Source organism: Rhyacophila brunnea, unplaced genomic scaffold (genome assembly GCF_057557595.1).
Source record: "Rhyacophila brunnea isolate RB1 unplaced genomic scaffold, BYU_Rbru_1.0 scaffold_20, whole genome shotgun sequence".
NCBI classification, from domain to species: Eukaryota; Metazoa; Arthropoda; class Insecta; order Trichoptera; family Rhyacophilidae; genus Rhyacophila; species Rhyacophila brunnea.
This window is the reverse complement of record NW_028232860.1, coordinates 7,903,933-7,921,033: the sequence shown is the minus strand read 5'-3', so window position 1 is coordinate 7,921,033 and position 17,101 is coordinate 7,903,933. Positions and strand designations below refer to the sequence as shown.

Below are 17,101 nucleotides of genomic sequence, written 5' to 3'. Positions count from 1 at the left end.
AGGCTTTACACAGAGTATAAAACTAATGGATTATCATCTTCAAGCAGATGAGGTATCGAGCATTTCTAATTATTTCTTCGACATAAAAATTGTTTCTATCTACAACAAGAAAATACAGCCTTACGAACAGGGTAAAGATACCTGATAAATTTCCTCTCTCCAGTTCAATTTAATGTTATGCAAATGGTATTGGCAGAAATTTTCAATACCCCCTCGAGAGGGTACCGGTAAACGGTAAAAGCCAAAGATGCGACTAAAAAGAAACTGCGACTAAAAAGAGAATAAGATTATGAATAACGGTTATGAACGAAAGCGTTTCGACTTAAATTTCTCCTTTCATCTTTCAAAAAATTTCTTATTCATGAGTTATCATTATTTGACTCGGCGCCGCAGATTTTTGTCCGTGTTAATGGTGCTCAATTTTAAATCTGTTTTTTTTTAGTTCAACAGCGCTTCGATTCAAGTCCGGTTCAAAGTGGAAAAAATGGACTTGGCCTTTAAGTGGTGGAATTCTTGGCAGGGTTAGAGAATGAAATTGGCCTGATTAAATGATTTCTAAGAGAAATTACAACACACAACACATTTTTTTTTAATTCTAATGGATTTAAGTTTTTACTATTCCATTTGAGTCGTTTTTTGCAACCCGGGTTTCACTTTTCAGCATCTTCAGGTGCTGTGTATACTCACCAAAGTCAAACACACACTGACAACGAACACTCTTAATTCTAACTTATATATAGATATAATAAATCAATACAATGAAGTAGGTAAAAACTCAATTACCTTTCTAGGAACAAATGGACGATTTTACACCTGTTGAGTGTAGTATTTTTATATTTTATAAGTACTAATGATCTATTATTAGGTTTTGACGTTTTTTTATAATATGCTTATCAAGTATATTATTATTAAGACAGTACTTCAGTGAAGCGGAAAATAATTTTCTACTATAGGTACGACGAAATTTTGGATTCGCTGGCAATCGGAGAGCGAAAGTCGGAACACGTCAATTTGTTTCGTGTTGGCGACGGGGGTATTAATTTTTAAATCGTGTTAAGATGACTAAAAAACGTTACCCATTTACTTGAAAAAGAAAACATGTCAATGAATCAATATTATTATTGTTACTATTAGAACAATAAACAGAACATCAAATGGACGTTATCGAAGTTATATTTCGTTCGACACGCGTTATTTGCATAATCCGCGCATCGCCTAGCCACGATCTTTTTAGACCATGCCTCAACTGAGGTATAGCCTTAATAAGATAGGGGGTTTTTTGTCAAACACTTCAAGTATTCCTAATTTTGTTTGTTATATTTTTTAGTGTGACCGTTGACTTGATATGTACAGGCAATTTGACAGGTAGGTAGTAAAATTCAAATTCCATCAAGCAAGTCAGTATTGACTTTTTTTTAAAATTGTCATTATCCTCACTGCTAATCCCGCGACCACAATAGTTGATCGGAATATTCACAATCCATGACGTCTTTTCACTTGATCACTCCACTGTCCATGTCATCGTCTTTTTCAGTGTCAGTTTTCTTTATTCAAGTAAATAGATTCGTACTGTAGTTTTCTGTTACTATTTATTTTTTTGGATTGATTTATTTTACTAGGTAAATAATGAATTTTTTAGTTTAGTAATTTATACATAATATCTGAAATCTCAAAAAATTGTATGTCGCGAAATTAATATCATGACCTCTCGTTTGGCGTTGCCCATTTGACAAATCTGACAAATCTGATTGGACAGCTGTCTTGCGGAATAATAATATTTTAATTGTAAATAGTCCCGACATGTGCAATAATTTATGTTTTAGTGATCTAATTTTAAAGTTAATAAAAAACAAAATAGTTAGATACATATTATTACAATATTATAGGTATAAGATACTAGAGGATGACTGCTTTTAGTTCTTCGACATTTCAAAATAAACTTTTGTTATTTTGTTTGCGTTTGACATACACCTTCTATATGGATCGATACTATTAAGAAAGAGAGTGAATTAACAATAACTAAAACTACAAGATCAGCACAGAATGGAAGATGGAAATAAATTATTGGCAATGCTTATAATTTAAGCGATCAGTTTCCTCAGTAATGTGGAATAGGATATGAATAGTATATTATCCACATAAACATATTTATCTTTCAAAAGAATAATATTTTGTTTTATCAATGTTTGATTTACTATTTCTTTTATTCAACGAATAATTCACAATATTTAAGAATGTACCATTCTAATTATTGAACATACACCGATTGCCAAAGTAGCTTGATTTCGAAGAGCGCTGATGAGCACGTATTAAAAAGGCCAATACTTAAAATGTGTCGCTAATAGTACGTGGCTTTGTAGCATAGAGGATAATGCGCGGACGGGGCGTAAACCCAGAGATGTAGGGTTCGATTCCCTGCCGGGGTGGCTTATTTTTTTCAAAAAAAATTTTTTCTATTGGTTATAATATATTCTTTCAGAAGCGTTTTTCAAAATTATGTATATTTTATCAATGTTTGTTATGAAAGCAGGTATCTCGAAAACTCTGTATCTACTTGAACAATAATTCATAACAGGCTATATTATAAACAATAATAATAAACATTTAAACCAATGTTTATTACGTTAATAAATTGAATTCTAATATAGAAAATTATGAAAATATTTGGTTTGATACATACTACATTTATAACAAAATTATAATCTCAAAATAAATGCATAATATACCACCTAGTTCTACAATAATATAACTGCAGAAGGTTAACATTCTCCAGAATTGAAACTCTCAGAGTTTAAACTCTAAAAAAGAAAAATCTCTCTTCGGATTTTATTGAGTCGAAAAGTTTTCCACTGCTTTCTTATCTCAGCGTTTTTCCAAAAGTTTTCCCGGAGCTTTTTTTTGAAGTTTTTCCAAACGCGAAATGTCGACACGCAAAGCAGCGATCAAATGCCAGCTGCTATTTGAAAGCTTTTAATCGAGTCTTCGTTCGTAATCATTCTTATGAATAGAGATTTAAAGTCATATTGATCTGCTTTATTAAAATGTTCAAGATCGTTTATCAAGGTGTAAATTTGAATAATAACTTATATTAAAGTAATTAACTTGAATTTTCTAGAGTCTAGACGCTCTTGACAGACATTTTTTTCATTATTTTGGAATATCATTTTATGTAAACACCAAAGTAATGTAAATTTTAAAATATTTTCTCGAATATTTTTTTCATTATTACTTACGATAAATTTAATAATATTTTCAATTTAGCTAAATAATATACGGTAACATCTAACAAAATAAAATACAACTAACAATCTCAGACGATAATAAAGTACTCGTCACTCGAACATCATATTAATCAGTCGATGTCAAACCTTTCAATCAAGCGGTTGACAATTAATCTCTCAATCAAATCGTCATTTCACACATATTCTGTTAGTCCGAGAATGACGTTAAACTGTTATATACTAAATTCACATAAATAACTAAATTAATATTATCTAAATATTATATACATCATCAAAGTATACAAGTGCATACAATAAACAAACCATGAAATAATATCAATTAAGTATGTATTCACATATCAAAAATACAACTTTTAAATTGAAGAACTACAAATGGCGGTCCCTTAAATCAGTAATGCACAAACCGCGGCCTTAAATAACAAGTAGTGAATCATCAAATTGTTCATTAAATACGACAAAATTGTTATTTTCTATATGCTAAGTTCAGTGCAAATACGCATGTGCACGTAATGCAGAGTGGAGAGTGATTGGGGTAGCTGGTATGTTACTAATAAATTTAAAATAATAAAGTGTATAGTTTAGTATAATATATCATTATTTTTTAACATTTTTACCCACTACTGCCCGACAATTTTTTGATAATGGATAATTTGACCCTTTTTTCAAATAGGTTGTGCACCACTGCTTTAAATGAATGAACAACTATAAATATACTTCTACTGTCAAAACTACTTACTTCTTATAATAAATTCATAGTAAAAAGTCGTTATATTAAATTAAAACTTAACCCAATTATGTCCTGTCTGAATAAATTATGAAAATTTAGTACTAATAAATATATTAGCGACATAAAATGACATATTTATTTGTCCAAATAAATTGCAATATTTTGCCTTTCATGTGTAATTGCTTTGATATGTATTTTTATGACAGTTTTATTCATTTATTTATTAAACAAAGACACACTAAGCACATAACAGATTATTAATTCAATACTTTCATAATATGAAATTTAGAATAAATAAAGGTACAGGTAAATCAAATTAGTAGAGAAAAAACAAACCAAAAAATAATTTTTCAGCGAAATAATTAAAACAACAATTCAAGAAAAATATAAATTAAACAATAAAATAGAATTTTAAAAACACAATACATATTACATTGCTATAAATCTTTACATCTCTAGGTAGTGCCTTGACCAGCCGCACAGCCTCGCTTATTATCTGAATGTATATTATTTTCCATTTTAAAAGTTAAAATATTAACAAGTAGGTATAGCGGCGTGACTTCGAAAAGACACCCATTGATTAACTGGATGCCGCAAGCGCTATGTAGTCAGATTACGATTCAACTCTGTATATAGCGGCGTGATTTTGAAAAGAGACCTATAGATGGCGCTGCCCATTGACAGGACGCCGCAAGCAATATGTAGATTAGGATTTAACTCTATGTTGACCCCGTAATTGATATCTCTCAGTCTTAAAGCCAGTCAGTTTAGTCTGAATATCTCTGACCTTTTTGATCATACAGTTCCTTTATTTTGAGAATGAGCACCTTACACTATCGAGATTTGTTTGTAGTGGTATGTGTGGTATCTAGTTATCAAATGTGATACTTACCCGAACTGAACTAATCCTTTGGCAAGTTTATCTGGTTATTTGGTCGAGCGAGTCATCTTATCTTCTTAATCTTTTTTCGTGTACCGTTTGAGGTATTCTGTTATTATTGATTAATCTCTATGAACTTGGAATAAATACTAAAACCAGAAATGTGTCTATTTTATAAATACTATAACGTGGGCCTAAAGTATTTCTATGTTAGAAATAAATAATAAAAAAAAACATCCCCTACAAGTAAGATAATATTATTATTATTTATACGACTCATCCACTTCTTTTCTGCTAGAAAAATACGTAAGCACAGACAAATCGTTTAATTTTATATACCTCATAATACATAACGTAATAATCGAAACAGCCGTCGACCAAAACACAAACTTATTAAATTTTAATATAATTAGTAAACTGTTGCATGACGTGAACATAGAAAAGGGATGCCAAATTAAATATCAATGTTAAACAAAAGGGTATTTATGGTATAACATAGTTTATATATGACGTTATCTATTAGAGTTAATTAGTTCAGTCACGCAAGGGGATGTATTGTCCTTGACCAGGAAAACTTTTCCCTATATTGGGTTTAACCTACGAATTTTACAAGTGTATGGTATGTAAGTAATAAAATCCTCCTAAAAACGAAATGTTTCAATATATTTTATTGTTATTTTTTTATAGTAGTTCAGTTATTGAAGAATATTCCACAATTTTTTATTAAATAATTATAAATATAAAGAAAAGGGGAGAAAGATTTTAAAAATTGAAAAATAAGTTGAATATACCAAATTAAACACAATCCATAATTTTAAATGGGAAAAACGATACAACTGAATTTCTAAATTTTTTGACTCAAACGTCTTTTGGCTTTCTTGAAAAATAGTTGTTTTAAAATTATCTGCTTGTCATAATTTGAAAACACCTCTGAGAAATATAATATAACCACTTTAAAAAATAGAAATAATAATTAAAAGATAAAAAGAACTTTTTATAAACCATGTTTTTAAATTTTTTGTTTAATCATAATATAAACTTGACAATTCTATGTATTATTAAATACTTTTTTGTACTTGATAGAAATACTGAATAAATATTATAGAATAGTGAAATGTCATTTTGACATTACATATTGATTTCCATAGTAACGCACGTATATATTAATAATTTAGTTGCTAGGACCCCCTTAGCAACCAATAATAGTGAGTAGTAAATATTACTTTTAACGATTTTTTCCGAAACATACAAAACAGAATTAACTGAAAATGAATTCAATTCTGCTTAAAGATGGCCAAAAGTATTAAAAGAATTCATTGTCGTCGTGTTCTGATATATTCTAAAAGTTTCAAATGTCTAGCTAGTCGGGAAGTTAGTTGAAAATCTTCAATCGTCCAATACAAATCTTGGTCAAACAAGAAAAAATTTGTACTAGACACACAAGAAAAAATCTGTGCCGGACAAACTAGAATAGAAGCTAATAAAAACGTGGTAAATATACGACCCCCAGTGGGACCCATGTATTTTACCAACTAAACTATGTGCGTCCTACCTAATTACGATGAAGTTAACTCATAGTTTTTACACTTCTCTTTGATCTTTCCTAGTAGTTATATTATATCTATCGAATGTGTTTTCAATTTATATACTAATTATTATGTTCAATAAACAATGTTATATTTTTAAATCTTTAATAAAAATAGTTTATCTCTCTTTCCATTAGTCAAGGTTTGCATCACTCACTAATATATAAGAAAAACATTTAAAGTTAGCGACATAACATAGAATAAAAATTTTATAGAAATGATTTCAAGCAGGAAGACACTTTCTTGAAGAGATATTATATCAGTATATAACGGGGGTTTTTCCAGTAAAATTTTCTTATATTCCCTCATTGTGACCACGTTTCGCCTTGTCTTTGATGGAAATACCCTTGATTACATTAAATACATTATACATACCTACACACATCATTTGAATTGGGCTAAAGCTTAGTCTCTTCATACTTTACTTTATTACTAGGGGTAGTTAAATATTATGGGACTATGGCAGCAATCTCTTTTCACATAGAACGATCCTACGTTAATCTTGTAGCTTAATTTATTGTAACTTAGTCGCTTTCTTACTAGTATCACTCCATCTGTAAGGCACTCACCCTCTCAACTCCCTGCCTTCGACACCACCAGAGATCACTCTTCTTTCCAAGCTGCATGGATCTCTTCTTACCACGTGACTTAAGAATTGGAGATCGTATCTCTTGTAGTTGGCCAATAAACATTCTTATCAATTTCTACTAGTGTAGATACACCTGGTTGTCCATAGAATGCAAAGCATCCTCCCCCTGCATCACATCTCGAATCTGTTAATTCTCTTCCTATCAGATTCTCTGAAGGTCCAAGATATAACACAGTACAGAACGATTGAAAATTTCAACGTTTTAACGAGTTTTTTTTATAGTTTTTGTGATGCTGCGATCTTTCTATGGGAAAATTGAAAGCTCAGTATTATAATGAGTATTTTTTAATTTAAATCATTTATTGTAGACTTAATTTCCTTTTGTAATAATGTTTTTTTGTTTTAAACGATTAAACATAGAGGTTCTAAAAATCCTAGTATTTATTTTAGTTGTTTTTTAAATGACTATAATAAATGAAATTATTTAACAATGTTGACAATAATAATTGTTCAGTAAGGAGTCTTCGTCAGCTTAAAATGACACTGTCTATTCTTTCCGTATAAACAAGATAAATACAGTGAAGTATTTGCACCACTGCAATGCATACAATGTGTTGTACTGCGCATGATGTTTGCTGGAACACTTCACCGTTTGTTTACAAAGGAGCTTTTACGCGCCCTCTGTCGAATATAATTCACTCCTATTTTGACGCTAGGTAAAGTATTACTGCTGTAAGGAATTGTTTCGCAGCGTGCCGCGGGAGATCTTCCTCGTCTTAGATTAACTGTTTTCTCGTTTTTTTCTCTTTCGAATTGTCAAAATACCGGGGCAGTATTTCTTTTACTGGAATAGTTGTAGTTTTTATTCACAGACGCCACTGTTAATAATTTATAGTAATAATATTTAACATTAAATGTGATCGATTTGAAAGGTAATATACACATTAAGGGGTTGCCATTTTGCATTTAAGGGTTAAGAGGCTTCTGAATTTTCAAGCGACAGTTGTAACTTCGCGGCATGTGCACATGCGTGGTTGACCGATCGTGGCGACCCTTGGTGCAAACTATACAAACCTCACTGTGCAGCACACAAAATATGCACGGAACAATAACAAACTAGTCTCGTTGCGACTATAAGCATTTTTGTATGTAAACAGTTATTGTCGAGATAATTTAATTTACACGCAGGCAGTAAATTCATGCATGTGTACAGGCGCAATCTTGAATGAAGTGTAATTTGAACACAAAATTATTTATTGGTGTTTAAAGCACTTTTCCAGCAAGCTATATGTATGTGCCTTAACCCCACTTAATACTAGATCGTTTCCCGTACGGCTTTTCCAAGTCATATGCTTTCATATAAAAATATGCTTATCTACCTGTTCGCGTCACACTTATCAAGAGTTATACCACTATAGTCGTAGAGCGCAATGTTCTAAGCGGCAGCGAGCGGTTCGCTTGTGTCTGCGTGTATGTACACCTGGGGAAATCAGGCCTGCCAATTGGAGGAGATTCGCCGAATAATGCCGTGCGTTGAAAATTTTATTTTATTTTACTGCCGAACTCGCTTGACGTTTGCGGATTAAAATATTTCCTTATTGCCAACATGGCGGTGCGGCTGAGTGAAAGAATTACAAGACATGAGTATTAAATAATAAATAAAATATTATCAAACTGTGAACAGTGAAAACATTCTACATTAGTCTGAAGTTCTTTAGTTTTGATAGAAAATAAGTCACAATCGAAGCGGTGAGGAGTGAGAGAAAGCGATGCGATAAGCTTAATGTAAATGATTTCGTCAATAGAAACCACAACAATAAATAAACTTTGCTTTAAATAATTCATGCGCACTAAAACATTTTTCATCTGCGCATATTCAATTATTCCATTAAATACCTGCCTAATAATACTGCACCATATGCAAGCAAATATGGTATAATAGGGTTGATGTAAAATGTAAATGAAGTCGGTAATAGCAACCGTAAAAATAATGAAATTCGCTTTATTAACTATTGAGTCAGCATTTACTTGGTAGAATATTATCATTTCACAAAATATGATAACATAATAAATTATACTTAATTCTATATAAAAAAACTAAACTTAATAGTTAGACGTAGGTACTACCAAATTTAAATATAATTATAATAACGAACAACTACAAATGGTGACCCCGGCGTGATCTTAAAATCTGAAACACAAAATTATGTCGTAATGTTTATAGTATACCGACACAATACCCTCATTAATCTGTTGACGGAGTTTCATTGAAATTGACGAAACAGGTCCTGATTATTAAACTAAGTGGAATTAGTATTACAAACTCGTATATTGTATTCTATTTTTATTAATTATATAAATATACCTACCTAATAATTTTTAATTTATTAATACAATTCTATGGAAATAGAAACCAGTATTTTGACCAGTAATTTATACTTAAAACATGATAATTACAAGATAAAAAGAACTTTTTATAAACAACGTTTTTAAATTTTCTGTTGAATTATTATGCTCAATATGCTTAAACTTGTACTTGATATGAAGTAAATAAAAAACAAACAAACAAACAAATATAGAATACTGAAATGTCATTTTGACATTTCATTTTGATTCCCATAGTAACGCACGTATATATTAATAATTTAGTTGCTAGGACCACCCCCTTAGCAACCAATAATAGTCTTTTACTTTTAACGGATTTTTCTGAAATAACTTTCCATGCAAAACAGAATTAACTGAAAATGAATTCAATTATGCTTAAAGATGGCTAAAAGTATTAAAAGAATGCATTGGCATCGTGTTTTGATGTATTCAAATGTCTAGCTAGTCGGAAAGTTAGTTTAATATCGATTGCACGATATGTACTGGACAAACAACACCGGACAAACAAGAATACGATCTAATAAAAACGTTGTAAAAAAGTCGTTTACCTAAAGTATTGGACATAATATCAGTTTTGTGAAAATAGATGCCTCATATTATTAACTTCACCCAGAAATTTAAAATATTATCACCACTGTCTCAAGTACCATTTGTTTTAAAAAAAATATGCGTACTTATTAAACTATCAAAAGATATCTATTGATCACAATATATTTTTTGATTCGATATTACTTGTTATATTTTAAGTGGTGTAATAATTTTGCTGAATAACTTATAAATAATAAATAGTCTCATCTTTGTAAATTGGTAACTACGAGTATCTAATTTAAATGTACATATTTTAAAAAAATAGTGACGATTTAGGTTACCTCACCTCAATTGCCTTCCATCCACGGAATTCTCCCCGGGAAGTAAACGTATCAAGTCATCCTTTAAACTTTTCAGGGACTTCAACTTTTGAAGTACCCTAAAATGTATTTTGTTTGCCAAGTCTACCTTTGTTTGCCACAAGTTATTAACTGTTTTCATGATGGTTATAACCAATTTAACTCATTTTAAACTTTTAACTTTTTTCGCTCCAATTTATATTGAAGGTAAAATGAATTGAAATGACGTATCATTAGATTATTTGATGGTTATATAAAATTAAAATAAAATATTCAAATTACTATTTTCCTTCGATGCTACATCCTAGAGAGGAATCTGGTCAACTCTACAAGCGTTTTCCACTGACTCATATCGTTCGCTATTCCTCTCCAGTTACTAGATACTTTCATTCACCTCCATCTAGATTGCTTTTGTTAAAATATCTAACTACCTGCTCAGGGTATTTGGTGCCTGGTATTCTTTCCATTACAGTCCGTATTCATCAAAGGTTTGGTGTTGCATTGGTTCATTCTTCTAAAATTGGTTCAAAAAAAATTTGCAGTATTTTTTGTTGTGACTATGCGTTAAGATAAAAAGTAATATACTAGCAAACCATTTTTTTTTCTCTCTTCTTTTGACCCTAATATGAACATATAAACATTGTATTAACAGATTTTTGTTTTTACAAGAAATTTATGCTTGTCACTTGCTCAATCTAATTGGTCCATACTCTGACTCTAAACACAAATTAAAAAAAGCAATAAGTATATGTATTTTTCAGACACACAACATTATAAATCAATGCGTAAGTGGCTCGGCCATCATAAGGTATATATTTTTACGATGTACAATATGGATCCATGCCCAAATACTTAGACGCATCATCGATTACTTAAACGCTTCTTTGTGCATACTAGAGAAAGCGTCTATAGAAATTTATACCGTTCTTATTTTCGAAGCAATGCACTTGGGTAATGCAATACATATTAGAAACAAATCGTGAAAAATAATATAGTACCCAGTCAATAAAAATAGTTTAATAAATTATTAGCAAGTGCAAGTAAGTTAAGACTGAAATTTGGAGAGATCCTGACACTAGTTCTGGCTAGGAAACAATTAGGTAATCAGAAAATTATTAGTTACTTGATTCAAACTACATAACCCGGTCAAGAGTATTGATTAATTTCGTCGTAACTAGTTAAAGTGTAAGTGGCTAAATTGTTAAAATACATTAGCTGGAATTCTATAAGTGCGGTTTCGAGTTTCACCTGGCACAATAAAGATTTTTACAAATAGATAATATGTTACTGAAAGTATCTAACAAAAGTTAATAGTGAGTATGTACTTACAAACCGCGTAGTCTTGCATGATTAAATAAACATTTTTTTTTTAAATAGTGAAAAACGTATGCAGAATTGTATTTTCTTTATAAATATATTTTGTTTCATAAGTCAGTTTCATTCATATTTCAGGAGTCAGGAGTTTTTTGCATTTATTTACATGCAAAAGACGAGAATAAAATTACAGTTTGCACGTTTTTTTAGTAACCACGTTAAATTTTATTTTACGTCTTCATAATATTATTATATTCTATACGAATGAATATCAGAGCTTTTTCGGATACTTACTTTTGTGAATGTACAATCAAAATTTTATTTTTATGCTTTATATGAATACTTTTCAATAATACAAAAAAATATTCAAATAATCCGAACGTGTTCTTTGTACATCATCTTAAAATGTTCATTTTCGTATTATGCAGCGTGTCTTGTGGATATTGGATATAAAAATAGAACGCGCGAAAATATAATATTATTTTATGAACACTTCCCATTGATAAATCGTTCCCACGGTGCCTTTGCGAAAAAGTTCAATTTCAAATCGCAAAAACGAAATGACGTACCACGCTTATTAAACGTATGTAAATATGTTCGTTGAACAGTCGTAAATCATTCAAATTTCTCCGCATGCAGTGCGACGAAACTGTACCGCGTGAGCGGGCGAAACTTATACTACACGACCTCGATCAATTTCTCTCAAAAGAAATATTTTCCTTTAAACAACAACCATGAATGTTTCCGGGAAATGTTTTGAGAAGAAATTTCTTTTAATGTTTGTATAAACATATGTTATGTTTTTTTAATCAAAAATAAATCATTTATGTTGAATTCATAAAAGACGGTCCTCAAGTTACATAATCCCGATATTTTGTCAATAAATGAATAAGATATTCTTGTTTATTGATAACATTTAGAAGAAATATATTCAACTTTATATTGCTATATTAATTATTATCCATAGTCTAACAGCTCGTCCAGATGGCGCGTGTCGCACCGCGCTTTACGCGCGATTACCAAATGTGTGCTGCGTCCATATAACGCGTTTCATAAGCGTGAGTTTACTATACTAGATAGTATTCAACATTAGACGTAACAATAATATGACGTAATATAAACAAACTTGTGAATAATGAAAACCAATTCATGTGGTGTTTTGTTTCCTTTCCAGTTCCGATTTCCGATGTCCAAGGCGTGTTGAATAAGAAAGCTGCCCTTCCGTGTGACATAGAGCCACTCGATCGGGATGATGCCGTCTCTATGGTGCTCTGGTTCAAAGAATCGGATGGGGAACCACTGTACAGGTAAGACAAACTTTCTCTTTACACACCACAAACTAAAATGAACACCTCACAAAGTTATTCGCCAAAAAATAATTGATTATAATATGCATACTAGGATTTAAATACCATCTTATATTAATTGCAAATCTGACTAATGTTACATTATGTTAGAGGTCGTCTATATATGAGAATATCATGCTTTGAAGTATAGGTCTATGTAATGTAATGTAATGATTTGTGATGAAATGGATAGAGGGTTTGTAAAAAATGTGGCGTCGCTCATTTTTTTCTGAGAATAAATTATTCCTTCCGTTAGAACATCATACTTACTAAATTCGATCGATTTTAATGAATTTGTTTTTTTTATATGGAGAGGATGGGAAATAAAAAATGTAGCGGAATTTTGACACGGAGGTAAAATATTTTGTGACGATATGCATTAGGGGGAGGAAGGTTTAAATTTTGAAAATTGTGAGACGTAGTTATGGACGACCACTTCAACATTCAATGCATTGTTTTATAAGTAAAATATGACACACATTCTTAGGGTTGTCTTGAAGTTTTACGATTGTTTTTAAATCTAAATAATTACCAATAGTTTATTGTATGAAAACTTACTTTTAGTTATTATAATACTGCAAGGCGATTTATCTTAGTGCAGTCTTGCAAAATTATTATCATATTATGACTGGTGTGAAGTTTGGTTCAAATGAGTACTTATGCAATGAAAAAAAGATCAAAGGGCAAAAAAAAATATGCTATGACTTTAAATTACTAATATTAACCAAATTATATTTTACTGAATCAGCTACCCGCAAATGCACGTATATCAATAATTATCAGACATTTGTCAATTGTAACCATTTGATAAAAATTTCAAGTTGCGAAGAATAATTCTGACCGATTTCGATAGAGTGGAAAGCTTTCGGATATACTGAAGCTTTTTGTTGACCGAAAGCATCAAGGTAGTACTTAAAAGATAATGAAAGAAACGAGGCAGATAGTTAAAAGGTGGCCAGGTCAAACGGAAAAGGTACGAATACCCAGTCACTTATCGTAATGCTAGTGATTTAGCAATTCAACGCATCTTGAGTGAGCGAGACTTTGTTTTGATGCCGTCAACTTATTACAAATACATATATACAGCAAACTTAACGAAATTATATTAAATACAAAAATAATTATAAGGTAACTACAAAAACAACATTTTTTTTATCATGTCCGATCCTAATAAGATGATAATATTGTGGACCACTACAGAATGGAGGTTTGTATTAACAGATGTTTGTTTTTACGATAAATAGCCACATGTTTAATCCATTATGTGCATCATGGCCCCCACATCATGAAGCGGGCCCCAGGCTAATATCTTTGGTGGGCCCCTTACCTATCGCTAAGGATAAAGGATGTGTGACGCTCTACCTACAGTAGCGTTTTCCAAATGATGTATGTGGTAAAATTAATGTGTAAGTATATTTAGTGTTTCTTTTTGTATATTTTAATACATCCATTTGAATTATGGAGTTGTCGAGTATTGATATACAATGAAAAATTGTATCGTACAACCACATAATTTAACATAATAACATTATTGAAGGAAAATTGCACTTTTTTTACTAGTGAAGCAAATTTGTGATGTATCTTTACATCACTTATCTGGTCGACTCGCCTCGCCGGGCCCTTCCTGAGCCCGGGCTCCCAGGCTAGGGTCCTGTCAGCCACCCCTTTGTGGGGGCCATGATGTCCATACTCTGACTTGAAACACATATTGTAAAAGAATATCTGTATATGCCAGACCCAGGATTCAAATCGTGGGTTCCAGCCACGATATTATAGCCGCTCGGCCATCGTGGGTATTATCCGAACAACGTCATTCGTGTATAACTATGTCAAAGTTAACTAAAATATTCTTTCATTGAATCGTTTCGTTACGGTGAGATTCAAATGTTTATGACATGGCTCTAGTCTACATTTTTAATTATTTTTATTATATGATCGAAACTATAGGTACATAAAACTTACCATTAATATTCTACTTTACATGTTTTATTCTCTAGTTACCAGTATATTAATTACATTAAATTATATTCTACAACATTTGCCTTTAAACTCAAGCAGAAACTAACTGCCTTCAGTTAAAATAAACTAGTTAACAACACTATAAAACAATTAAAAATAATGTTAAAATTGACTAGATACGTAATATCTTGTCAGAGTTGGAATGCTTAGTCTAAACACTTCATACTTAATGAGTCTAATCAAAATTAAAATATGCAAATTTAATCAAATATAATTATAAGCTTAGTGTTAGAGATTGAAAGCTATTACAACAATATAAAGTGCTTTACGGAGCTTTTAAGTTTCCATAATAATCTGTAGCACAGTTTGGCAATATTGCAATGTGTTGCGAAGATTCCTTGAAATTGAGGTAAGTCCTGAACCTTCACTCGGGTCAGTTGTACCCTTGGGGTAAGGCTATTTCGAAGGCTATTCCTAGTAATGTTTATAAAGTTGAACCATTTGCTTCCATAATAGCTCACTTGGCGAAGGTAGCGTCTGCAATAATATGTTGATAAATAATCTTCGATGTTGCGTTAACCTTACGCTCTGTAAGGAGCTTTGCAGGCATAATGTAAGTTTACTTTATTATTAATAAAAAAATTATTGAGCTTTTATGATATTTAAAAATATTTAATTGTGGTCATGATAATTTAAATAGTTGTTTTTTTACTACAGCAGTTGAAACAAAATGTGAAACATAAATTAAGTATATCGTTAAAATTCCTTTTAATCAATAATTACTCTCGAATAGATACGACCAAAGAACAACAATGCATATTATTTTATGTGATGACAGCTATCTACAGACATAAATGTATTCAAATTTTCAAATTTTATTTATTTTTACACATAGTGAACATTACAAATTTTTAATTTAAAACGTTCTGAACATGACATTTAGAAACGAAGAAATATTATTAAAACATTATTATATAAATATTAAATAGATAAGTATTAAGTTATTAAACAGTAGAAAAGTGAAAATACAAAAAAATATAAATTAGATACAAGGAAGTACACCGAATGAGCTAAACAGACCCTATTTTAAGAATTTATAAAACAAGGTCCACCTATAATAATCATCCTCAGGTAGGTGGAATATAATATCAACATCTGATGCGATTTGGTTGAACAGAGTTATTTTTCTCCCAATTGGCATCACCAATAGCAGGTCAGTTCTGCTCCTTGGGTGAACAAACAACTGATGCTCCCGATTTCAAAGATAGTTATCAGGGACACACAAGTCAATACTACCAAGAATAAATTATCATTTGCACCACGTATAAGTCGAAAAAAATACTTGGCCAAATATAAATTTTATAATTTAGATTAAACGTATTTTATTACAACTCTAATATGTAATAATATATAGTTTAAAATGTAATATTATGCCTCCTACCTTAAATTTAATTGTTGTGTATTAACCTTATAAAAAGACGAATAAAAACATTTTTTTAAAACTCCACGCGTTGCTACAGTGAACGATCTACATGCTGCATGTCTGCCAGAGAAAGTAGTGCGTGAGCTCTCGCTAGGTAGAGTAAAATAGTCCGGCCTTAGCTGCACTCCTTTACTGTAATGTCACATTAGGTTACCTAGTCCACAAAACTATAAATATTTCAATTAATATTCACTTCGTCATCTTATATTTCATTACATCTAATGTTATTATTATTTTAAAAATCGATGATATTATCCAGCAAATATAATTGATATAATGATATCCGCTAGATTTCATTTACATAAATATAACAAACAACCTTCGATAGCCGGCAATAGCCGCCGATTGCAGCCTTGTGTACAGAGTATATGCGCTGGTATGTTATATGACGAAGCTAATAATTTTATAGAATGCTGAATATTTTATTATTATTACAACGTTTTTATTAGCTCGTTTTCTTGTTTGTCTGGTGGTTGTTTGTCCAGTACAAATCTTGCAATCGATTTTTAACTAACTTCCCGACTAGCTAGACATTCGAAACTTTTATAATATATCAGAACACGACGACAATGCATCCTTTTAATACTTTTGGCCATCTTTAAGCAGAATTGAATTCATTTTCAGTTGATTCTGTTTTGTACGGAAAGTTATTTCAGAAAAATCCGTAAAAAGTAAAATACTATTATTGGTTACTCCCTTGGTG

General features: G+C 30.9%; 1 protein-coding gene across 1 annotated transcript in view; it reads left to right on the top strand.

The window, feature by feature from the left end:
- Window positions 1–12,243: 12,243 nt before the first annotated feature.
- Window positions 12,244–17,101, top strand: part of side-IV (sidestep IV transmembrane protein) — a 298,443-nt gene continuing 293,585 nt past the window's right edge. Inside the window, exons 1-2 of the mRNA XM_085948535.1 lie at window positions 12,244–12,268; window positions 12,785–12,917. Of these exons, the coding sequence (XP_085804661.1) occupies window positions 12,244–12,268; window positions 12,785–12,917 (158 nt within the window). The remainder of the gene's footprint in view (window positions 12,269–12,784; window positions 12,918–17,101) is intronic.